This window comes from Falco biarmicus, chromosome Z (assembly GCF_023638135.1).
Source record: "Falco biarmicus isolate bFalBia1 chromosome Z, bFalBia1.pri, whole genome shotgun sequence".
Lineage (NCBI taxonomy): Eukaryota > Metazoa > Chordata > Aves > Falconiformes > Falconidae > Falco > Falco biarmicus.
In genome coordinates, this window is record NC_079311.1 from 75,311,929 (window position 1) to 75,337,603 (window position 25,675).

General features: G+C 54.4%; 1 protein-coding gene across 1 annotated transcript in view; it reads right to left on the bottom strand.

The window, feature by feature from the left end:
• Positions 1-1,694: 1,694 nt before the first annotated feature.
• The window catches only part of CNTFR (ciliary neurotrophic factor receptor), a 207,770-nt gene continuing 183,789 nt past the window's right edge, over positions 1,695-25,675 (bottom strand). The window contains 6 exon segments of the mRNA XM_056325558.1: positions 1,695-1,840; positions 3,668-3,716; positions 3,718-3,849; positions 15,449-15,612; positions 22,960-23,126; positions 23,961-24,078. Of these exon segments, the coding sequence (XP_056181533.1) occupies positions 1,695-1,840; positions 3,668-3,716; positions 3,718-3,849; positions 15,449-15,612; positions 22,960-23,126; positions 23,961-24,078 (776 nt within the window).

Here is a 25,675-nt window from a genome sequence, read left to right on the forward strand (position 1 = left end):
CATGGTTAAAAGTTTGGGGGTGATGTGGGGATGGGGTTGGGGGCAGTGAAGAATCCTGCAGGTTGCCGGGGGGGGCAGCCAGAGGGGCAGCTCTCCCAAGTGCTCAGCAGGGGCGGGGGGGGGGGGGGGGTATCGGTGTTTCCTTTTTTTTTTCATTAAAACCCTGCTAGCTCCCTGCTCCCCACCACACTTGTGAAAGCCACCAGTTCTTCCCTCCATCGTCCCCTTGGAGGGGACCAAGACCCCCCACCCATGCACCCCTCCAGATTCACTGCACGGTCGAGAGCTTGGGGAAGCGAGACCGGTCCTTGGGGAACCCCCTTCTGCCAGAGGAGGGTACAGCTGGGAGCATCATTCCCCTCACCACCACCCCCATTTTCATATCCCCTTTTCTCGGTGCGCCGTCACTCTCTCTGTCACCCATCTGGGCAGCGGGGGCGGCGGGCACGTCTTTGGCATGGGGGGGGTTAGCTGTATGAGTGGGGTCCTCAGCTGTGGCACAGTGTCCGGGCTCGCTTCGCCTTGCTGGGAAAAGAGGGGCGGGGATGGGTGGGACAAATGCGTCTCCTTGCTCCGGGCTGGGAGAGAATTTCGAGGCTCCCCAGGGGACGGCAGCAGCTCTGTCCTCCTCCGAAGCGATGGCGAGAAGCGTGATACGTCCTCAACGTGTGCAAAATCGAAGAGATAAGAGACTCAACCCGGGAGGGGGGGCGACAAGGCGAAGGTGGTGGTGGTGGTGGGCAGTGGGAAGGTGTCTGCGCTGGGCTGCGATGGATGGACAGACGGGGATCTGCGAGCACAGAGAAGATAGGTCACTGCTCCAGCTCCAGGCTCAGCTGTGCCCAGCCACCAAGGGGGACACACCAAGCAGAATTTCACCTTTTTCCACAGGGAAATTCACCCCTTCCTAGAAGCCAGGTGCCTAAACACGTCACCTCCACCTCCTCCTCCCGGGGCTGGACCCTGCCCATCCACCCCTGGCTGCGTGCCACTGCCTGTCCCCTTGCCTCTGCTGACACCACATGTGGAGATGACACAGCTGGAGGGGAGCACAGGACCCTTTGCACACATGAGATGCCTCACGATGGCTTCTTGGGCACTGAGGAATGGGTGGCACGTCCTTTATCCCCCAAAGTGACACATGTGGTGGCTGCCAGGATTACTCCCCCAGTCACTGGGCAGAGCGGGTACAGTGAAAGGACAGGGGGGGACATGAGACAGCAGCCCTGGCCTGGAGAGAAACAGGGCATTTTGGGCTCTCCAGGCTGCCAGCTCCATTCTAAGCCAAATGCATCTTTGAATTGTATGAGCTTGGACAATTTTTAGTCTGTCACTGTGCAAAGGCCTTAGATTTCCATGTGGTTTTAAAATACCAGCAGTGGAGAGGGGAAAGGGCTGCTGAGAATGAGGCATCAAAGACTGACCCCTTTGCAGGCTTTGCAGAAAATGTTTGAAAAGCCATTTTTGAGATCTCCACCAGAACATCCAATCTGGATAAGCAGCCAGATTTGATGCATTTACAAAAAACTGCAAGAAACCCCAAAATGGCTCTTTTCTCAGTGCCCTTCACCCACAGCCTGGTTGGAACATCCCCTTCTCAACCACACTGGAGTCCCTGGGGTCCCCATATCCCTGCCCCCACCCTCCCGGCATCCACATCCCATCTCTTACACTGCCAGTTTGGGACATACTCACTAAATAAAGAGGACACCATAGGCAGCCACGACCAGTCCAGCTGTCCAACACACTGCCACGGCCCCGCTGCCCACCACAGCCCCCTTGTCGCAGATCTTGGTGGTGGGGGGCGGCATGAAAGAGGAGGTGCTAGCGCTTGTTGTCTCTGCAGGGAGGGAAAGTGGATGGCAAAGGGAGCCCTGGTGCTCCGGGTTGCATCCTGTATGAGCAGCTCCAGTCCCTGGCCAGTGGGGACATGGCATCGCCCCATCCCAAAATCGCCCCTCCCAGTGCCATGCCAAACTAGGGCTGTGGTAAGGGGATGGGATGGTGAACCAGGGGATGGTATGATCCATGAGACTTTCCTTGCTCTAACACAGGACCCAGTGCTTGGAGAGGCTCGCACCACCAGGCAAAACTGGGCATCCCGCCCCACCCCGCCCTGCTCAGTCAGGCTACTCTGTTCATTAGCTCTGTGGGAATTTTGGCTAAGAAGTCATGATGACATGGCCACAAGTGCTCAGCAGAGAGCATCCCTTGCCCAGGGAACATTCCAGACACGGCTGAGACTGTGGGGCTGGTTTGCAGGGCTTGTCCTCCTCTATACAGGATCAGACGGGTTGTCTGTGTCTGCAGAGGGCTGCAGGATTGCAGGGAAGGCTTGTATGGGCAGTCAGGCTGGGGCAGCTCTGGTCACATGCAGAGGGTCTCAGAGTGCCCCCAGCCAGACAATCTTTAGTGGATGCTGGGGGCCACAGGTGTCTGCCTCAGCATCTGATTTCAGACTCCACTGAGGTGTCACAGCAAGGCTTAGCCCCAGAGCCAGGCTGTCCCACATCAGCACTTCATGGCTGCAGCCAGCTGCATGCACAGGGACATGTGTGCGAGGGACACCTGTGTGAGGGACATGTGTGTGCCTGCACTGGGAGCTGGTAGGCACCATGGGAAGTGGTTTTCGCATTAGCACGATGCAGGGGGATATAGAAGTGAACCCAAAATTCTGACACCAGCACCCCTGCAAGGTGTGCCTGCACTCCTTGTGGGGATTTACCCCCTGGGGATGAGGGGATGCAAATCCCCATTGCTGCCTGAATCCTCAGGTGCTTTACTGGGTGCTGTTTCTGCAAGGGAGTGTGCCTCTGTGTAGGAGGTACCACCACCCACCAGCAGTGGGGCTTGCACATACTGCATCCCCATGCAGAGAGCATCCCCAGGGCCCACAGAGGTTTGTGCACAGTTCTGGCTTGCACCCACATGCTGGGGTCTGCATGCACAGATGAGGTAGGATTTGGAGAGTGGGGGCACTGAGCACCCCCCACCCCACATGGACACCTGGCCACCTCACACACGTGGCCCCAACTAGAAGCCTGCTCGCTGCCTGCCTGCCTGCACACCAGCCAGTGCTTCCCCCCGCCTCACTGCCGGTGCCAGCCGGGGGAACTGGTGCAGGGTCTGCTCCAGCCCTTCTGGGAAATGGAGGGCTGATAACACCCATTTGGACACAGTCCCAGCTCTTTCCTAGAAACAGAGGCTTGTTAACTCTGTGGCTTTTATTTCAAATTGGCATCACTCCGAGCCATTGTGTGGGGTCAGAGGTGTGGAGGGGATACAGCTCTCCAGGAAGGCTGGCAAGGGGCAGCGCTCCAAGGAATAATAATAATAACAGCAACAACAACCACCACCACCAAATCTCAGCCTTGTCACACCCCAGGAGTCCTGCAAGGAGGATGCTGGAGCCAGGTGAGCTGAGTCAGCACCCCTCAGGCCACAGTCGCACCAGCTGCCAGGGCCATGGGTGGGGGGAAAAGGTAGGGTGAAGGGCTGCGGCATCCCCGGGTGCTGGGGGAATTTCCTTGCCTGGGGACAAAACCTGCATAGAGCCGGGGGGGGGGGGGGGGGGGGGGGGGGGGGGGGGGGCGGGATCCTCAGACAGGACTCATGGGCTCCCCCTGCTATGGGCACAGCCTGTTTGTACTGGGAGGGGGGCTCTCACCTGTGACCTGGGCCTCCGTGGTGAGGTGCTTGGGCTCCTCTGTCCAGGGGGGTGGCATGGACAGCCACGCTCCAGTCACTCCATGTGCCGATGTCATTGTCTTTGGCTGCCACCTGGATGATGTACTCCTTGCCAGCGTAGGCATCTGTGATGGTGTGTGATGTCCCATCTGAAAGCTCAACCTGAGGGCAGCGGCAGTGAGAGGAGGGTGGTCAGAGGAAGCCCCAGCAATGGGAGGCATAAGATGATCAGCATGTTTAGCTCAGCTAAGGGATGACAAGACTTTACCAGCACTTTGGGAAGTGCTATGGGGTTTTTGGCAGAGGCGTGAGCCCCCGACAGGGATGCAGGGGGAGAATGCTCTAGCTGCAACTAAGCCGAAGGGCTGGTGAGACCCCGTCCTGCTCCCAAACTCACAGTGCTGGAGTGGAGCAGCTTCCTCTAGAGGTCACCAGAAACTAGCAGATACGCGGGTGGGCTTGCCTCGGACATGTTAGCGTGGCTGCGAGCAGACATCCAGGGCAGTGGCTGGGGTGGGTGCACACGCTTTCTGGACATCACTGCCAGTGCTTGGGAAGAAGCTTCCCCCACCAGCAGATCTCTAGCCACCCTGCTCCTGGTCCTACGGGTGTCCCACCGGCTTGGCTTGCATCCCTCTGGCTGGGTCCTTGGACAGCTATCAAGCCACGTCCAGCTGTCTTTCCTTCCTAGAAATATTCCCTCTGTACTATTGCTGCTGCTGCCTGGGCCATGGCATGTCCTGCCATCCTCCTGGGGACGTGGCTGCTGGTGCAATGGTTTAACCCCAGGCTGTGTCCAAACCTTCTGGGGATCTCTGATCCACTGGGAGCTCGGCTAATGGACAGGCGGATGCAGGTGTTCAGCAGAAATGCACGCCCATCACACAGACACCAGTGAGCAATCACGCCTGTCTGACAGAGGAGGGGGGCTCAACACCCGGATGACCTTCCAGGGACTGAACCAGGCTTGGCCTCAGAGTCCTTAGGGTATGGAGGGGACCACAGCAGGAGCATCCCACAGAGGCAGTGTGGGAGATTGCCCTCCACCTGCCTCTGAGGCTAAGGACCAACACACTGCCAGCTTCTTTCCCCCTCTCTGATGCCTGTGCATGGCATGGGGGGGGGCATAGGGCACCCTTTGTCCTTCCCCTGTGCTCTGGCTGACACAAACCACCTTCTCTCCAGACACATCTGGATAATAAAGATGCTGGGGAATGAGGAATGGTGTGGGTCTGACACAGCCCACCTGTGAGTGCTGGTGCCCAGCCAGGGGCTCATACTTAAGCAGAACAAGTGACACTTCATGGGTAGAGGGAATTTCATGGTGCAGCCTGCATGGGGACCTCCACATCTCCCCAGCCACCCAGGAGGTCAGCCATAAGATCCCACTGCCCCAGGGAGCACCATCAGCTGAGTTTTATTAGAATCTCAGTTCAACAACAGGAGTAAGATGGAGCCAGACTTCTGCCTGGTCCTTGATCACATCCCAAAGCCCAAAGTCAGAAAAGCTCCACCATTGGGACGCCCAGGGATACCTGGGCCAATGCACCTGCAGGATGAGGCTGCTCTGGCACTGTGGCTTTACACACGCAGGGATGGTGTGCACACCAGGGACGGGTGTGATAGCCTGGCCAGCAGGCAGTGTGGTTAATCTCATCACCTTGCTGCTTGCAGGGTTACCTGAAAAGTAGGAACCCACTCTGAGAAAGTCCCAACCTTTACCCAGTCCCCCCAGTACATCATGTGCAACTGCCTAGCACAGATTTAATCCCTTTGGCATACAAACCACAGCCCCCCCCTGGCTTTTACAGCCCCTCTGGGGGATCCCTGACAGGGAGGGAGGCACTTTTACTTTCTTGCTCTGGGTGACAGTCTTCCCTTCTCTATTCCCTCTCCCAGCAGCATACCCAGCCGGCTGCTTGGCACAGCAGGGCCCTTGGGCTCTGAGTTCCCAGCTGCTCACACTGCCCAGCCTGAGCCCGGAGAAGCCCTGCATCTGGAGCACATCTGGAGGCAGGCCCGGATGGTCCCCCCAGCAGCCGTCGGGGAGCAAAGGGCCTCCTGTGAGGCGCAAAGCTGCTACCAAACCTCAGCAGGTGAACAGCGCAGAGAAAGGCATGTGTCTGCCTCATTGCTGCAGATTTTGGAGCTGGACGGAGGGAGGCTGTGTCCTTCCTCTCCTCCCACCACCAGCTTGGGCCTGACACCCACAGCGCTGGTGGGATGCAAATGGTTGATGCCTGTGGCTTCACTGCAGGGCTTGTGCCAAGCCAAGACATGCCTAAACCCTAAACTACCATTAAGCAAAAGCACTGGGACAACTGGTCCCTGAGTCCATCTCTACCATCCAGGGGACACCTTCCCACCGCACTGGGGGTCTCACCATTGGTTATGACCCACTGGCATGAGGGCAGCTATCTGGGGGTCTTGCCAAGGGCATCTGAGGTCAAAGCCTGCTCAGAGGGAGTGTGGCATGGGGGGCAGTGACCTCAGGGGCTCTTTGCAGGGTCTCCTTGAGCTGCCAGCATGCCAAAAAGCCTGAGAGCAAGCCCTGGGTCACAGGTGCTGCCTCCTGTCCAGGTAACAGGGTCAGGCTTAGAGCAGTCCTGTTTAGCAGCTCACAGATCCCCAGCAGAGTCTATACCAGGGAGGTAGCTGCTCCTATCCTGGGGCTGGGCACAGCCCATCCTGCAGGAAAAGGGGTTTGGACCATTTCACTTATGGGACAGGTGAAAACTGAAATCCTGTAAGGTCTGGGCAGAAGGGAGGATGGGGAAAAGAAGATGAGGAGAATGCCAGTCCCTCCTGCAGGACATGGCTGTGCATCCTCCAATCCGCTGGGGGTCTTGGCTGAGACACACCCCACGAACCTCACCAAGCTCCAGCCTTTCTCAGCCAAGGACCAAAGCCCGAGCTGGATCAGGTCCTCAGAGGTGATGGGCTCTTGGCACCCACTGCTGCACCCAGAAAAGCTGAGGAGAATTCTGCACCCTCTTGTCATAGGGACACACCTTCATGGCCCAGGCATCCCAGGATGGGTTGGTAGGACAGGAGACCTGCCAGGCTGTGAACCACCTGGCCCATGCAAAGAGCCACACTTGGCAGAGCACCTCCCCACAGCCTTGTGGCGCGCTGAGGCTGTCCCTGCCACCCAGACCCTGGGATTCATGTCCCTGCCACCAGATCCAGTTACTGCTCACAGGCGCACTGCCTGCAGGCACAGTGGGGTGGGATGCACGTGCAGGACCATGCACGCCACACAGTGGGGACCCGCCTGGATGGGATCACCCCAGAGCTCTTTGGTGGCATCCACCAATTTGGATGGCAATGCCAAGGTCATCAAACTCAGTTAATTCCTAATGACAACTAAATTAAATGAAACCTCACTGGGTGAGCTGCCAGCCCCCTGCAAGCCTGTTACTCCCAGCTTGGCATGTGCTGGGCCAGGGGTGCCTTGGAAGTAGGGAATGGGTACAGGACTTGGAAAGATGCTGGGGTTATCTAGCTGGTGTGTGGTGCTCTCTAAGTCTTTCAGCATCTTCTGAGCCCCCCTGGCTGCTCTCTGAGCCCTGCAGCAAGCAGGCTGCATGCAGGCTGGCCTCACTGGCCTGGCCAGGCTGGTCCCACTGGCCTGGCCAGGCTGCTGCTCCATCCAGAGCATTTTCTCCAGCCCAAAGAGCTGTCCCAGCTGAGCACTTCCCCTTGAGAGCAATTCCCTCCTCTCCCAGGCCACAGCCAGACTGCAGCTGAGTGTTTGCAGATGGGTGGTCGAAGGCACAACAGGGTCAAGGCTGTGCCTTGCCTGGAGGGGGATATTCTCCCAGGACCCAGGCTAGAAGACCTGGAGGACCTTCTCTGTAGGACCTGGGAGGATGCTGCCCTAAGCTTCTCTTTAGACAGCAGATGAAAAGTGAAGGCATAGATGACAGCACTCATCTGGCCCCACACACATGATCTCTGCACGCAGCACTTCTGACTGGGCAGCTGGGGGACACATCCAGTATTTGCCATGTGGGTGAGAAAGTCCCTGGACGGGTGCCCATGGCTCAGCACAGAAGTGCAGCAGCAGATGGGAAAGCACGTGGGGACTGGGTCCAACAGGACATAGATATGGAGAGCTGGGGGGGTTGGGGGGACACTGGGGAGGTCGTGGGGAACGGATGGACATGCAGCATCAAAGGCAGAAGGAGAAATTCCTTAATCCGTTGATTAAGTTGAAGGAAGGCTGCACATGGTAATTTTTTGGCTAGGGGGGTTCTGCGTGTCATTGCCTGCTTTTGTGCACCTGCCAAAAGCCACTCCGGCTGGTTGTGAAGCACCACCCAGATTAATGAGAGATCAGTAGCCAGTGCAATGCAGAGCTATTAGCAGAGAGAGAGAGAGAGAGAGAGAGAGAGAGAGAGTGAGAGAGAGAGAGAGATGAAAAAAAGCCCTTGAACCCAGTAATGCAGCTGACAGCTTGCCGACGACAGTGTGGGCTGGGATCCCATTCCCTGCCATGGCCACATATCCCATCAGCCTGCTTGGAAAGGTAACGGGGCTGTCAAGGGACACCCAGTGCCCCACTCACAGCCACAAGCACCAGGATAAGCCGAGGGGTCAGTGCCACATGGATGGTATGGGGACAGACACCCAGGGCAGGTGGAGGGGAGGACTTCCCAGCACTCAGCTTTCCCCCCGTCTACGCTGGTCCTCTCTGCACATGTGCTAGAGGGCTGGGGACATCCACAGCAGCCATCCACACCAGGCATGGAGCAGGGGACATCTACGTGCACCCTTGTCCCAGTCCCTGCCTACAGACTGGTGGCAAGTGCTCGGCACAGCAGGAGTTAAGAAAGCTATGCCTCACTCTGGGTTCTCCCTGCTCCTGCTGCCCCCAGCCCACCCTGCTAGAGTGCCCCAGCAGTAAAAAAGGTCAATGTGCTCAGTTCCCACCCTAGCTCGGCTCCTGGTCCAGCATGACCAGGTAGCAATTACTTGCAAGCAAAGTGATGCACAGGCAGGTCTGAAGCCCAGATGGCATTTGGAAGGTGATGGGGGAAAGAAAACCTCAACCCTCCCTGCCCCAGCAGCTGGGCTGGGGGCTGGCGTGTGTTGGAAGGAGGTGGAGGGAGAGAAGGGGGGATCAGATGCCTCCTCCTCTGCATCCCACATGAAAATGTGTTTGCCAGCTCCCCTGTGGCGGCAGTGGCTCTGCTTTCCATTTCTTGACACTTTCCTGCTCCCCAGCACGGCTCCCAGTGTGGGAAGGGGATGCTCCACTGCCGTGAACTAGCAATGTGGGGATGGGGGGGTTGGCAACCCAGTGGGCTCAGTTTCACAGCCTCTTTTCCCCACTTGTGGCCAGAACCTGCCATCTGGCTGCAAATGAGTTTTGCAGGGACTCATGCTACACATGTAGCTGCTGTTTCAGGTGCCTTCAGTCCCAGTGATTGCAGGGGGATCATGGCAGGCTCCCATCTGCCCTGGGGAACAGGCTAAACCAAAAGCAGGAATAACCCCCAAGCAAGCCACCATGCCGGTGGGAAGTGCAGGAGGATGGCTGCAAGCAGCCACTGCAGCGCACAAAAAGACGTCGCCAAATGGAAAAGAAATGTTTTCCTTTTTCCCTTTCAAAGCCATGTCTGGAGAGTAAATAGGTCTGACATTCATTACTAATAAACGAGCCCCCACATACCTCCTCCTTCCGCAGTGCCGCAGGAATCAGTTGGGCTAACCCCAGACAAAACTTTCTGCCCAGACTCTGGAATAACTAAAAGGTTGGGGAAAGTGAATGACACCATCCTTATTTTCTGCCAGCTGGGCAGTGGAGAAACCCAGCAGGGTCTGAGCTGTGGTCTCTGCTGTCACACCCCCACAGCAAAAGCTGCTGTGCTGCTGCTGCACATAGCTCATCCCTGCTGCCGGTCTGGGAGGATGTGTTATCACAGGGCTCCTCTGCAGCCTGGGTTGTGTCACACCAGATGTGGCTGAATGGCTCCCTTCTGGCTTAAAATAAAGACCATCTTTGAAAGCAAACATGTAAGATCATTAATAATGGGACTTTTTCTCCGGATGCGCCGTCCCCTCCTGCCAAGTGACAACTGGCAGAGCTTGCTTTTGCTTGCGGCTGTGGGGAAGATGGGACCAGGGATGCTCGGGGTGCTCAGCACCAGCTCTAACCCTGTTTAGTGCTGGCATCTGCCTCCCACAGATGCATTTACCATGCTGATGCAGTAGGCTGGCAGTGAAAGCAGATAGGTGCAGCTTGTGCGTGGACATCACGGGGCAGGGGCACTTGCCTGGCATGGTCTGCACGTGGGCAGGAAAAACTAAATTTGATGGTGCCATCCTACCTACGTGTATCTGTGCAAGCATGCAGGTGAGTACACGCACACAGGTGTGTGCATTAGTGCCCTGCAGCTTAGTTGCACCTTTACGGCTGCCTTTGGAGGCCTGATCCTGCCAGGTGCTCAGTACTTTTAGGTCTGATTTCTAGCTGTTCCCAAGGGGGATGAGAGCACCCAGATACTGCCAGCCAAGGATCCAGAGCCCAGCCCCATTCCTGGAGCTGGGAGAGATAGAAAAGGTGATTTCTGAGCATTTCCCACCTCCATCCTCCTCTGGGGCACCCTCTGCTCCAGCACTCCCTGTCCCATGCCATGCTGCGAGTGATACAATTACAAACTCAACATTTTGCTCCCACCTATTAATTTCTTTTTTTTTTTTTTCTTTTCCTTCTTTTTTAATCACTGACTTTGCAGCCAGGAGGAAAACGGAGAGAAATGCTGCAATAAAAGTTATCAGGCGTGAAGCTGTAACCAGGCTTGCTCAGGGTGACCTCCCTGCCAAGGTTGCCTTGCAAAGAGGGGGAGCGCAGGCAAAGCAGCAGAGTCATAGGGACGGTGCAAATGGGTGCCCAGAAGCATGCCCGCTGCAAAGTGACATTGCTGTCACACCGGTGGGGACACAGCTGCAGATTGCGGTAGCACTCATTGCCTTCCCCAGCTCCATCCCTCCCCCTTGCCTGTTGCTGGCAGGATACGCACTAGCACACACCCTTCGGCTAATTCAGGCTGCTGCACCAAGGCAGGAACTTCCAGAGACTGCCTATGAAATTCACCTATCTGACTGAAAAATGTTGCTTGGCCTTGGGAGATGAGCCTGAGCCCACCCTGGCAGCCACCCCCTGACACGAGTGATGGTGACCAGCCCAGTGGACCATGCCTTCCTCACACCAACAAACCCAACCACTAAATACTTGGCAATACCCACAAATTGCCCATTCCTGTCCCCAGATCCCCATCACTTGCCTGGATCAGAGCTGCTCAGCAGCAGAGCTGGCAGAGATGCCTGCATCAGGGGCTCTGTGGCCCCAGCTACTAAAATCCCAGGATGATGGAAGCACCTCTGTTTGCTTTTCTGAAGAGGGATGTTTCCAGCCTTTGCAAATGCTTTTAGGCATGGCTCTAACGCTTCCAAAACAGAAGACGAAGGAGAGAACCCAACCACATTATTAGCTTTAAATATCTCATGACCTTTTACTGCAAATCTCAAGATTTGAGGCACAGCCTGCCTCACGGTTCGTTAACATTTCATGTTGTCAGCGCCGCCAATGGGTTCAATTAGACTTTGTGATGGCATCTGCAAATTGCTGGCAACCTACTGGAGGAAATCCTCCCTTGGTCTGGCCGCCAGCTCTGATGCTGCTTAAGAAATACCTTCTGAGCCTTGCCATGCTCCTGGGATGTGCACCGAGCAGGTCAGTGCTGAGCACATGCAAAGCTCCACCCAAAAACTGGGAAAAGGGGAGATCCTGCTCCAGCAAATGCTACAGAGTGGGAGCAAATTGGGTGCAAGACGTGCCCTGGGCTCTGCAAAGATGCTCGGGATGGCGCCTGGCCACCCCCCTGCATCTAGGGGTGAGCGTGCAGACGTGCTTGCAGGGAGATCACATGTGTGAGCATGGTGATCGCTGCTGTTGCGAGTTAACTGAAGGAGCCTGTAAAACCAGAAACAGGCTATTAGCAATCCATTAGGAAAGGGTATCCAGTTCCAGCCTAGGTAAGCCATTAGAGGAACATCTGAGAGCATTAGGAGAGCTCGCTTGGGGCCAGGATGGGGCTATAAAACAGAAGAGGAAACCACGCTAATCTGGCTTGAATTACAAACTTAAAAGCAGGAGAAAAATAAAGGATACCCTAAACATTTAATGTTTTATATTTAGGAGACAGAAGGAGAGATTCTGCCAAAAGAAGAGAATAAAAAACCTGTTTAGGCTACAAATATCCCGTCTTTCTTTTGGCAGCAGAGAAACCACCAGCACCTCTTCCAGAAAGGGAGGAGCATGACTTTAAAGTTGCTTGAGATTCAGAGCGAGCTCAGTGCTGGCAGGGCTGAGGGGAGTCGGTGGCCACCCGATATGACATGACGTGTCACGTCTGCATCCTGATCAGCTGGGAAATGCCCGTGTCCAGGTTTGAGGAAGCTGCTATGAGGTGGCAGGATAGTGCAAGAAGCATCTAGCACATGCCCTACCGCACACTCACGTGGAAACCCATCATCATCATCTCTCCATAATAATTCCAAGAGCACATCATCATAATTCCCACAGCAAACTGCAACACGAGAGCTGCCTAGTGGCCTGAGCAGAAAGGCACTGCTGAGCAGGGGAAAGGGAGAGCAAACGGCATGCTATTGCTCAAACCCACCTTTGCCAAGCACTGGGAAGGGGATGAGGGCATACCCCCAGCTCTGGGTCAGCCCCAGATGTAGCAGGGGGGGTGCTTGGGCCAAGCATTGCCTGCCTCTCTCTTGGGAGGGGAACTGCATTTATGGCTAGCTTGTGTAGTGGTGGTCTCAGTAAGATCCACTACTCCTGCCACGGACGGCTTCATCTTCTGGTGCCAAGGCTGGCATTATTAAAATCCTGAAAGGAAAAGCCTGGGAGAAAGCAGATGCTGATTGAATCAGGCCCTACGGTATTCAACAGCTCGACATCCATCTGATCCTATTAGTGCTCATTCGGTCCTGCCTGCCGAGGTGCTGTGCATAAATCAGACCCTGCAAAGATAACGGGAGGTGGAGGGAAGAAAGGGGAGATGCTGCCAAGAAATGCCAGGTGCGAGCACAGCCTGCATGGACATTCCAGGCTCTGGGCAGTCTCCTGTGCTCCCGTGTGGGTTTGCTCCCACAGGGATGTTGGGCTTCCCACAGGGCTGCCACAGGGGTGGCAGGAGGTGCATGGGTGAGTTGCCACCAGGACAGGGATGGGGATCAGTGTGGGAACCTTGGGCACACAGGGATGTGCCAGAGCATGATGTTATCCAGCTCCTCCCAGCTGCTGTCGGAGACTTCTCCTGCCAGACTCCCAAGCTGCCCCATTGTCAGCAAGCAGGTTGTATGCAATTACTTTTCCATGCTGGCAGCCAGTGGGGACAGCAAGAGCTAAGACGGGGGCAGCTTGTGGCAGGAGACCTTCACCTTGGCAAGAATTTAGACATCCCCATGCAAGCATGGCATGTATGACCACTGCATTCTTTCTCAGGGCATTTGCCCCTTCAAGGAGAGACCAACACCACCACTGTAGGACAAGCTGGATGTTAGAGCTAGACTTAGCCCTACCACACCATGTCCTTCCCTTTCCTGGCTGGATTTGAGGGAATGGGGACACCCCCCAAGATGCCCACAAGCAACAGGTCAAGCAAAGCAGAACGCAGTGTGGATTGGGCATGCTCCCAGCATGCTGGCATTGGTGAAGTTCATTTTTGGGTGCAAACCCCTGCATTTGAGCCCAACTGAACTAAGCAGGCTGAGCACACCAAGGGGGTCTGGGGTCGGAGCAGCTCCAGCTGCTGCAGCACTGCCATCCCCTGGTGTTTGGGAGCTGATTGAATTAGACTTTGCAAATAATTCATCTGATGAATAGTGGCAGTTTTCCTCAAATCATCCACAAATCAGATTTTTCATTACCCAGCTGGCGGGGCAGAGTCAGAAAACAAGGCTGATACCTTACTCGCTGAACGCTTCCACTTGCTCACCAAGCAAATTGCTCCCCAGATGCACTTCTCCATCAGCCAGTGACAGGGTACATGCCTCTTGCAAGGGGATATTGATTAAAAGAGGTACCCAGGAGTGCCGTGCCCTCCCAGAACACAGGGACATGAGCCCTTCCCAGCCTTCCTTGTACCCACTCTGAGGGCTGGTACCTTGAGCTCTCTCCATACCTCAGGGTATCTTTAAATAGGAGAAATCAAGTTTTTACTGCCCTAGAACTGCCTTTTCCAGTCAGGGTGGCCCTGCCACTGGTGTCACCAACACCTCCATGTATTTCCCACCATTTCTGCCTGCCTGAGATCACTCAGGGAGAGGCCACACTGTACCCGCAGAGGCTCTGTGGTGAGGGGACTGGCAGGGCTTGGCCTTGCAAATATAATACCTAATATCCAGTGATGGAGGGACCAGGCACCCTGAGGGTGTCGAGGCAGGAGGCAGCGCACTGGCTCTCTCATCCTTTTTGGGTGCCAGCCCCTGCATTTTCAGGGTGTTTGGCTGGATCAGGCTTTAGCAGTGTAAAAACATCAGCTTTCCCCACAACATTTTCACACCTTGAAAAACACTGATGTTGTGTTTGATATTTCACCTTTTTTTCACAGCTTTTACAATTTCAGCATTTCTCCTCGAAGTGAAAAAAAAAATATCCATAGCAAATTAGTATCCAAACTCCACCTCTGCATTCTCACCCCTTGGGATGCTCTGTGGATGCTCTCCTGCTCCCAGAAGGGAAGCAAAGGGCAAAGACACAAGCAGGAAAACCCTCTCCCAACCTTTCTCTGACTTTCAAAGCCATGAGCAAACACTTCAATCTGAAACACAACCTGTGGCGTTGCCTCAGCAAAAAAATCTAATGAATGCAAGAAGGAAAAGTCACCGAGGCACTGACATCTTGCAGAGACATGAGCAAAGCTTCTCATCCTCTATCTCAGCTGTTTCTCCCTCCAGGAAGAGCTGGCTGGCAGAAAACACTGCTTGGCTCCACAACACAGGTGAGCTCTCTGGGGACTGGGTGCTGCATCCTATATGTCGTCTTTTTTTTTTTTTTTTTTTTTCTTTAGCAAAATGCTTTATCAAGAAAGGCACCTAACTGGTTTTCAATTGGCCCAGCTTGGTGCAGAGGGGATGTTGGATGGGCCGTGCCAGCATTAGCAGCACCTCTCGAGCATCAGATTGCTTTCCTTCACAACTGAGCATGCAACCAGCACACAGAGGGAAAAAAAAAAGCCCGTTCATTATCCTCCTGCAGCTAACAAATGAAATCTGTCCTCCGGGCTGCCAAGGATTTCACTGACTGGTTTTTTTTTTTAAAGAAACAAGAAATAGAAGTAAGAAATACGATAAGATCGCAGCAATTGCTCCGTGACTGTGCTCTGAGTTACAGCAAGTGGTATTTTATCTTCAGTTCAAAATCTAAATGTGGCAGAGGCACATTTAAATGTGGTGACATTTATATTTTAAATGCCTTTTACATCTCGCTGGCAGGTTTTATATAGAACATATGTATGGAAAGTAGATAGGGGGCCATGGATGAAAATGCGGAGTGGAGAGAGCGTGCAGAGCCATTTGTAGGCAGAATGTGAGTTAAAAGACGAAGAGGAAGAGAGAACAGAGGAGAGGCAGAGAAGGAGAGGAAAATGGTCCCTGAGCACTTGTTCCCAGTGCAACTTGTTCCAGAACACCAGCTCCTCCCTCTCCCTCCCGTCTCAGCCAGCCCAGCACTGCTTACGTGTTGCCACTGGTCCAGGATGAGGGGCCGATACCGCAGGAAGAACTTGAGTGGGAAGGACTCAGGGTCGGGCCAGGATGAGGGGTTTTGCCATGATACCTCCAGCCTCCGAGGGTTATTGGGCACGGGTTTGGCCACCACACTCTCCGGAGGGTCTGGCTTTACTGGAAGAGAAGAGCATGGCTGGTAAAGCTTTGCCCATGGCACCCTTCCTCATACCCCTCAGCACAGCTGGCTGGGCTTTGCGCCACGTGCTTTCCAAGGGGAGCAGCCAACATGCAGAACACCCTTTTACCAAACTAATTGGATGCAAATCACCTTCTCTTGTGCAGGTTAGTGGTATGGCTGTCCTGGCTCAACATAACCACTGTCAAGGAGGTGCTAGGCTGGAGACACACAGAAACAACCTGGTGAGGGCAGAGAGCATCCTTCCTCTCCAGGGCTACTTGGGACACAGTGAAAAGCCCACCAAGCCCAAACCCTGACTTTTCCTTGCACCTCCTGATTTCTGGGAGTCTGACCCATACTCAAACCTGCTTACCTGACAGTAATGTGGCACAGGTTTAGGGCTGGGGTTTTGGGGATTCAAAGTACTGGCACATCATATTTGCCAAGGGTGAAGGATTGCTGTGGTCACCTTCCACCCCAGGCATCTCTCTCTCAGCCCTGCTCTGCTTTTGTGATACGGGAATACTTTCTTACTACCTGACTAGTATTTAACGTGAATATTAATTGGCTGAGAGCTATGCAAGGTGCTTTGAAGTGCAGTCACTTTTAGAGTGCTGGGAGCAAATCACAGACCGGCTGTGATGAATGGCATTGCCTGTTGCAGAGCAAGCCTTGCTCCTCGCCAAGGGTTTGCTCAACTCCCAGCAGCTAGAATTCCCAATTTGCAATAGCAAAGCTACAAAAAGACTGAGATTTGGGTACACCCACACTTCTCCTTTTCTCATGGCCAGGAAGGAGCTGGGCATGTGGAGCTGGGTACACAGCTGTGCCTGGGGTGGAAGAGGGGTCTTGGTGCAAGATAAGAGGAATAATGCACGAGTCCTGGGAGGGCTCTTTAACACCCTTCAAAGTCCACGTGCAGGCCAATGGATCCCTCCTGGCCTGAAAATCTCTGCATTGAGTAATAGTTCCCTGGCTTTGACTGCCTCAAGCAGCAGCTTGCAAAGATGCCAGCATCAGACTCCACCCCAAAGCACAGAAGAGGGATGCTGAGGCTGTGGGGAGCCGCTCTCCACCTGGCAGAGCTCCTGCCCTGCACTCAGACGTCTTCTCTCTATGCTGACCTGAGGGATTCACCTGCTGCAAGTAGGTAATTATCTACACATGGGGTTCACATTCCCTCGAGACGTGGTGGTGGTGGTGAGCTGCTCCCTCGCTAGCCTGTGCGCCCTGCTGCCTGCATCCCTGCCCTGTGTATGGAAGGCATCTCTCCTTCTGCTTGAAGCTGTACGGGACCAGGCACCGATGTGGGGCCAGCCTGCTGCGAGTGGAGTCACGTGCCATCTCTGCTCCAGGATCATGGTGGCATCACAGCAACTATCCCCAGGAAGACACCCTCCCTGCACCACCACCGCTTGCTCCTCTTAGGAGAAACCAGCCTGTGATGTGTTCAAACCCACTTTCTCGGCCATGGGTGAGGCAGAGGAGGGCCACTGAAAGGAAGCCCAGCCACCTTGGTGGGACCCAGTACTGGCCTTGTTCCCCGCAAGACTTAGCCTACCACCACCTCCCTTTCCCCAGCCCTCCTGCTCAGCACCCTGGCATACACCCTGCTGAAGTCCTCTTTCACTGTCATCCTTACCACCACCCCAACAGCTTTTCCTGCCTCCCATTGCCTCCCCTCTGCTACGATGGGTGCAAAGAGGGCTGGATGGCTTCCTCCATCCCCACTGCACCCAGAGCTCAGAGCATGCTCCTGGAAGCTTGGGGAGCGGCTGGTGAGCAAGCACCCATGGGCCTGACCACGGGTGCACAGTGCCACATCCCGGCTCTCATTGACCCCTCTCTGCAGCAGGACAGGATATAATTTTCCATTCACAGCTTTATCCTCGGCAGGAGGGATGACTTGCTGGGGCTGTGCCGTGCTGAGCTACTCCAGATGGCTGTGCAATTCCTCTGCTCGCTTTGAATCCCCGGGCTCAGGCTGGACATCAGCTTCCATCGACGGGGTCTTGGAGTCCAAACGCATACGGAAAAGTATAAATCCAGTGCTGGCTCGGCAAGCTTGGTTTGCAAAACAAAAGTCTGTTCAGCTGAACGAATGCAGATGACTGTGAACTGTGGCTCTGCAGTGAGCAAGTCAGAAGGAAAGTGCTGGGCTGGGGATGGATGTGATAGGGTACTCCCTGGGGTAACACAGGGAGCCTGGCCCTGCTTTTTGGCGTACCAGCCTGGAGCCATGGCAGAGGGATGTTTAAATGTGGTTGTGCCAGGCAGGGCACATGTCCTTGGGCAGCAGTAAGAGATGCCACTGTGGTGTGCTGGAGGAAAGCAAAAATAAGAAAAGGTGCCCTGATGCTGGGGTGGGAGTCACCTGCCTGTTTTGCAGGGGGCTGACCCCCAGCCCTGCTCCTGGGGGTTGGAGGCTGTCCCTGCCTGGCTCTGAATGAGCATGGCAGAGCCCAGCCATCGAAGGCAGCTGTGCTCTCAGCTGCGGCAAGCCTTCAAACAACACTGTGGGTTAATGGGAAAACCAGCCGTCCCTGCTACCTCCCTGTGTGTCCCCCTATCCATGGGACTCCTGCCCAGGCTAGAAAGTGCAGCAGTGCCAGCTCCTCCAAAAGCACAAAGCCAAAGCTGTTCCTGCCACGTCCCTCCAAGGTGGTGGGGATGCAAAACCCAGAGAGGGAACTGCACTTCTGGCAGCTGGTCCAGCAAGGACAGACCTACATCTCTTAGGACAGACCTCATTACACTGTGCTCACCATGGGAAACATCAGGGTGGGTCCTGCAGGCACCAGCTGAGGAGCAAGGGGAGACAGGCCATATCCAGCTCCCCCGTTTCTGTGTATCCTTGAAGGAGTCCTTTATCTTCCACAGCCTCCTGGGTCCCTGCTCCACACACAGGGATAAGCACTCCTCCTTCCCCAGCCTTTGTCTGCCTCCATTTAGCCCACACATGGTGAGGCAGGGGCTGTCTGGCCATACATCAGCCAGCATAAGAGCCCTGTCCTTAGCAGGGCCTGCAGGCAGTAACGTAATAAAAGCAATAATAGTAATAGTAATGGACGATAGGCATTAGGCTGAATACTGGTTAAGTGGCTACAAAACCAGACGTAATATTATCGTGCAGAGCCGAGGGAGCATCATCAGACATTCCTGGGAAGGGGACTTGGCCAGGAGGCGACTCACAGCCTTTCCCACTTGGTTTTTGGCTGCCACGTCCAAGGAAGGGCTCAGCGTGCAAGAAGAGCTGCGGAGCGCGGCTTTTCCTAAAGGCTCTGCACGCTCACGCTTTACTGCAAGTCTTTAGCTATCCATCACCCCTGGCTGTTGTTAGACACATCTTGAAATGAAGCTGGTGGTTCAGAAAGGCAGCTGAGACCCTGCAGCATGGAGGGGCCTGTCGCCCATCCTGTCTCTCCAACGAGCACTAAAATGGATCCCTTGCGGCCATTAAATATCCCCTGGCATTTTCGACGAGCAGAGGGATATTAAACTCCATGTCTTAGCCAAATGTCAGTCTAGGTAATTTAATTCTGCCTCCCTAAGTAGTATGAATTGAACTGACCTTCTGCCTAGGCAACTGTATACCGGTGTTCAGAGACTTTGAATTTCATACAGACATAGGCACGTTTGTCCTCATACAGCCCCTGTGAGATGCTCTGTGTCTTGATCACCCCAGAGCTGGAGCTGGGAGAATCAAATGACCTTTCAAGGTCACACAAGGGATGGGTGACAGATCTGGGGAAGGTTGCCATGCCTACAAGGCCTTGTCCAAGGCTGCCTTCCTCCTTCCAATGCTGTGCAACTTCTCTTGCTAATTTGCCCCAGGCTCACATGAAGAGAAAGGTACCAAGGTGGGATGCCAGTGTTGCTGCATGATGGTGATGCCCCTGCTTGACAGGGTGATGCATGCGCCACCTACCTGGTTCTTGGGCTGAAGCACAAGCAAGGAAGGTGGAGTTATGTTCTGGAGGGCCACAAACGTTCCCATACTGTTCCAGCTGTCACAATGGAGGTGGCAGCTCCTGATACACCACCTCACTCTTCCCTGGCACTTTCCCCTGCCTCCAGGCTCTCTCCCACCCAGCTCCTCCAGCCCTTTTCCCACCTCCTCCTGCCTTGGGTTGGAGCCCTGAAGTCTGCAAGGCTTTGCAGAACCTTGCCCTCCCCATGTTCACCTTTATTAACATTGATACCTTTGCAAAAGATGTAGTTATAAAAACAATTTCCAGGAGCAGGATGAGGAGGAAGGCAGCCCAGATCTCCTATCAATGAGAGATGAAGACCAGAGGGCCGGAAAAGCTTTTTCAGTCATCATTGAAAATGACAATGTGGGGTGACCTCTCACAGCTGGCTGCTAATAACCAGCACAGCATGACTACCATCAAGGCATGGGCTCAGGATAGCAAAAGAAAGTATCAGTCATTTTCTACTGAATTAGGGTCCCTCCTCCTGAGCAGCCAGGGAAGTATTTTCTGCTGGGGGCTCCAGGTGAGGAGGAAGGAGAGAGGAAGCAAAACCTAAGGAGGTCATTCCTTCCCAGGGGGCTTTTTGTGCTTGCTCAGGCTGGGTGGGTGGTCTGACCCAGCAGTGGGTCTGCTCCCAGCTCAGATTGTGCCAGGAGAGCTGTCAGCCTTGCACCACTCTTGCACTGGCTGAAGGCTGCCCCATCTCCAGTAGGGCATGAGATCAGGGCTTCGCACCTGCAGTTTAACCTCCATGCAGAAGGTGTGATGGTTTTCTTTAGGCTGAGGGAAAAACCCATGGCAGGCTCTGACATCCCCAGCACTGGGATTTTAGGAGAAGCATCATGCAGTGGTTGACATCATCTCTCCATTTTAGCAGGATGCGTGCACATGTTGCAATGCTCCCACGCAGCATTTTTGCCATGAGCCGATGCAGTGGTTTTGTCCTGAGGCATAGCTTTCCCACCCCTCCATCTAGCAGAGCGAAATTCAGCACAGCTTCTGAGATCTCAGCCCAGATCATGCTGATAGAGATCCCCAGGGAACCTACTGGGTGATAGATACACACTGCAAGCACCCACCACACCGGGCGACAGCCCTGGGTTTGCAGACACAGGGAAGGAAGCCAGAAGAAACACTGAAATGCAGAGGCTTCTTCAAGGAGACAAGGCAACGTGGGGCAAAGTTGCACAGCAAAATACATTAATGCGTTGTGTTTGTTTTAATTGGAAACACCGGGACGGCACATGAAGATGTTCCGTGCAGGGTAGGTGGCTGTTGATCGGCAGCAGCTGAATTCATCCTCTAATGACTCTGTTAAATCTGCTGACTGCCTGCTTGAACACACTCACTCAACACCATGTCTATGCTTCTTACGCACGGCTGCCATACCAAATCCTGAGGAGGAGAATTTCATAGCTGTACAGAATGTGAAGATTTTATGGCCACTAGATACTGAAGTGTTTATGGGAGCACGCTGCCTCCAGGGTGCAGGACATAGCCCTTCATATTGGCACTGGCCCATCATTCCTCCCCAAATGCCATCCTGGAAGGTGTTAAAATATCTGCCAGGTGGTGCAGGGGGACTCACCTCCCACTGCAACTGCCAGGACATGTTCAGGCATCCTGCACCCCTCCAGGCACTCTTGCAGGAGGCAGCAATATTGCACCCATGCTAATGGCTGGCGTGGGGCAGCGCTGCCCTCTGCTTACTGCTCCTCTGACCTGGGATGAGTTCAAACTGCTGGGCTGGATCCGGCTTGTGCTGGTGCTGGGATGCCCAGAGCTTGCAGCTGGGTGTGCTTCCCAGGGGGGTTGCCCTTGTGTGCTGGAGAGAGGACCAGATGTTTGGGAAGCCAGGCAGGGCATGGGTGGGATGCAGATGTTAAAGGATGATGCCCTGAACTCCTGCAGGAGGGAATGCAAGGAACTCAGAAAATGCAGCTTAATTGCTGCCCTGGGCCCTGCAGGCTGCAGATTACCTTCATTTTTAAGGAGTGTATCTTCTACAAACACAAAAATATCCATTTAAAGGCACCCAAGTGACTAAAACTCTACCACTTCCCTGCTAAGGTCTCTGCCTTGTTATCAACATTCAAACTGCACTGACGAATACAAGCCTCAGATATGGAGCACAGCTGCAGGCACACAGCAGGACAGTCCCTGCTCCAAAATAATTTCCCTGCTCTTGTTCAGAGCTGGCATCTCAGTTCTTGTTTGATGTTTTCCAGGTTTTGGGGCAGAAAGGGAAAATCTGGGATAGCAGTGGAGCTCCTCTTCTTGTACTCTGGCACTTCCAGCCACTCAAGACTGGGACATGCAGCACGTTGAAGGCAAAGACTGACTGCTGGCTGCACTTCAAGGATTCATTTATTTGTTTTCTGGTCCAGTAATTGCCACATGTAACCAGAAAATTGTTTTTTGATGTGTTCTGAGCTCTATTCTCTCCCATTTTTCCTGTTCTTTGAGGGTGGACAGTCTTGTCGTGGCAGTGGCTGTAATCCGGCTTTGGCTGGTGGTGAAAGCGCTGTGTCCAGCTCACTGCTTTGCTATGCTTGGCACTGCATTGCTCGGTCCACACCAGTCCTTCACAGTCAGAGGACCATCCAAGCCATGGGTCTGGACGAGGTTGGGCAGCATCCCTGCAGCACAGCCGTTGGCACAGACACCCCAGCCCTCAGCGCCTGCTGCCCCCCCCTCCCACACTGCACAGCAGTCACTGCCTGGACAGGGCAGTGAAGAGGTGCAAAGCAGGGAACAGGGGTTTTAGGAGCATGCTAGGTAAGGGCTGGTCAAGGATGACTTTGGGAGGGCTTTATCCTGACCAAGGATGGGAGGAAGAGGATGGGACATTTTAATTTCTCTTCCAGTCCTAATTCTTGGGACTCTGCTTCCAGCACAACCATCAAACCTCTCTTTTAGAAACACTCAAAGGGGCAAGAAGGGCAATGCCATTTGGACCACACCAGTTTCACAGCCCTCTGCCCTGGTGCATGGCATCCTCTTTCCCAGCCCCCAAGCAGGGAGGAGATTAGCAACCACAGAAGACCTGGACCACCTGGGATGGGACCAGACAGGGTACCAGGCCACTGATGGGACCAGCATGGGGGCTGCCTGTGGGCATCCTGCCTGGGTCTGCCAGGATGTTCAGGTGCCAGCATCAGTGACTGCAGAGCCATGAGAATGAGCGGGGCACCAGGAGGATGCCAGCGTGGCTCAGACCCTGGCTCCATCTCATGCATGGATAGGCAGAGGCTCGCCTTGGAGAGTGAGCCCCTTCCCTGGCCCGTCACTGTGGTGGGCATTGCTATGTGCAGAGCAAGCTAACCCCAACACCGCCACAGAGAGGCCAGTTGCTGCCACAGAAGTTACCTATGGTGAACTCGTCAAAGGTGAGAGTGGTGGAGTTTTTGCCCAGAGGATTCGTGACTGTCAGAGTCACCTTGTACTTCACCGTCGAGAAGAGCTGGAGGTATCTGATGTGACACCTGTTTTTTGGAAATACATCTTTCTCACAGACCATCTCTCTTGTGCCATGTCTGGAAAGTAGAGGCAAGAAGAGCTGTTACCTATGGAGCACGGCTCGGGGTGGGGATGCACCCATGTTGCTGGAGGGAGGAGGCAGAAGGAACAGTGCTGCATCCCTGCTTTGCCTGAAGCCTCCGTGTACCAGCCCCTGCTGCAGCCAAAGGGCTGCTTTCCTGCTGCTGGGGAATTATGCAGGCTCATGTGTGTGATATTTTATTCTAAGCTTGCACAGAGACTGCAGCAAATGTCCTCACGCTGGCCCCAAGGAAAGGATGAGACCCTGCTGGGGTTGGGGTTGGCTCTGTTCCTCCTACGAGAGGAATGGGATCTCCTTTCTGCTGGTGACAAAAGCCCCAGAAGATAATGCATGGCATCAGCCTGTATAAGGGCTGTGCCAGGACCTGGGCACAGGGTGGGGGATGATGCCATGCCACGCCATGGCCAGTTCTAGGCGAGGGACACTGCTGCTGCCTGGCCACAGTCAGCATACAGCAGAAGGGAACACACCTGTGCCAAATGCACCAAAACCAGCAGGCACAGCCTCCACTATGGACAAGTGGTGCAGAGAGGATGGACTTGGGGAGCATGGAAAGAGGAGCTGGGAGCTAGGGTCTTCCCTGATCACCTCTGGGGAAACTGGAACTTTATTAGGACAAAGCCACAGTGCCAAGCAACCAGTTTGAATGTCCCTGGAGCATCTTTCTCCAGGGTGATTTCGGGGGCCCTGATCCTGTATGCTCAGTGGAGGCCAGAACCACTGCCCCAAGAATGCACTGCTTGGGACCTGCCCCAGGCTGTAGGGATAAAAACTCACCCTGCTGCGTCCTCCCTTCCCAGGCACTTACATGACAGAGATGTTGAAGGAGTTGGGGATGTAGGTGGGAGTAGGCAGGTGCCAGCTGCAGTAGAAACCCTTCGGGTAGTTGTTGGACCGGCACATCAGCACTGGCTCCTTTGGCGGGGCTGCCAGGGAAAAAGAAAGAGCAATTACCCATCAAGGTGGGATTATCACCAGGTCCTGAACAAGGGGTTGTCCCTCCACTCTCAACTGCTGCCAGCTGGGAGGGAACACAGTTTGCAAGGGGAGTGTGGTCTGTGTTTATCAGCTGCTCAAAGCACTGGGGTCCTTTGTCCCACATCTGCTGCCGATGTCCCTCATGTGGCCTTGCCTTGGACTGAGCTGTGCACAGCAGCTCGCCTTCTCCCCTGGCAGGTCACTGGCTCTAATGAGGGATGCAGGAGGTTGGCAGGTACTACAGGACACTGTCTTCAAGGCTGTGACAAAGACATCACCGGTGAGCAGGTGCTGCTCTCTTGAACCCATTAAGCTACAGCATTCACAGCTTTCTCTGCCACGTCCCCAAGGAGTGATAAACTTCTTGAGGGCTGATCCTCAAAAAGACCAGAGGTCCTCAGAGGGAGGGAGAAGACCACTTATGGCAAGACAATGATCGTTATGAAACAAGCAGAGAAAATTCAGCTCTGCAGGAGGACTGGCATAATGTTTTCAGCAGCGGGGCAGAACATCCCACCCCAGAGCCCTGCCTCCCAAGAGACGGAGAGGCACCTGGAGATAGGACGAGAGCATGCACTGGGGAGCAGCCTTCCTCTGGCCTCATCAGCTGGTTACAGAGGTTAGAGGCAGAAGAGGATTTGAAATCCAAGCAAGTGTTCACACTACATTTGGCTTTCCCAGACATATGTGCAATTTGTGCTCCTTGCAGGAGCACAGAGCTGCAGGAAGACTCCGCAAAATGCCGAGGGCCAGTGCGTGCAGGAGGATGAGATGCAACACCTTTCAGCTGATAAATTTTGCCCTTGTTAGGCTGGTAAAAATCTTACCTGAACTGACACCCAAGTATACCTCTCTTGGTACTTGGACACTTGCATTGCTAAGAGCAGAGTCTGGCTCTGACTGCAACACTTTGGCACAGTACCTTGCCATAAAATACACTCCCTGGGCTGAATGTGCACCAGGGCTCCCTCAGAAAGGCTGTCTGAATCTGTGGTGTTCAGCCTAAACTCTCTTTCCCTTCCTTCGTTATTGCTTGTTCCCATGCATCCACCCAGGATGTCCCAGGACACGCTTTTCTCTCCAGGCAGAGGTTTTGCAACAAACCCAGCAGACCTGGAGCCTCAGTGCAGACATTGCTGCCCCTCATGCTGCTGCACTTCTGGCAGTGCTCCCCACCACATGGCTAACTGCTCTCCTCCCTGCCACCGAGGCCATTACCAAAAGTAAGATGCAAACCAGGATATAAGTGATGCAAGAGTTCAGGGAGCACCCACAGGCTGGGAAAATCCTTCCCCCAAGGCTGCAAGGGTCAATCACCAGTCCCACAGCAGTGTGCAGGCACCATGTCTTGCTATGGAGCAGCCCATACTGATGTTGGTGCAGGGAAGCCATGCACCAAGCTAAAACCCCTCTGCATGCTGTGCCAGAAAAGCAAAGGATGCAGTGAGTTGGCTAAGTGTGTCCTTGCTGCACCGGTGAGCTGGCAGCACTAGGAGAAAGTGCCAAAGCCTCACAACATCAACACAAAATGGCACCTCACTGCAG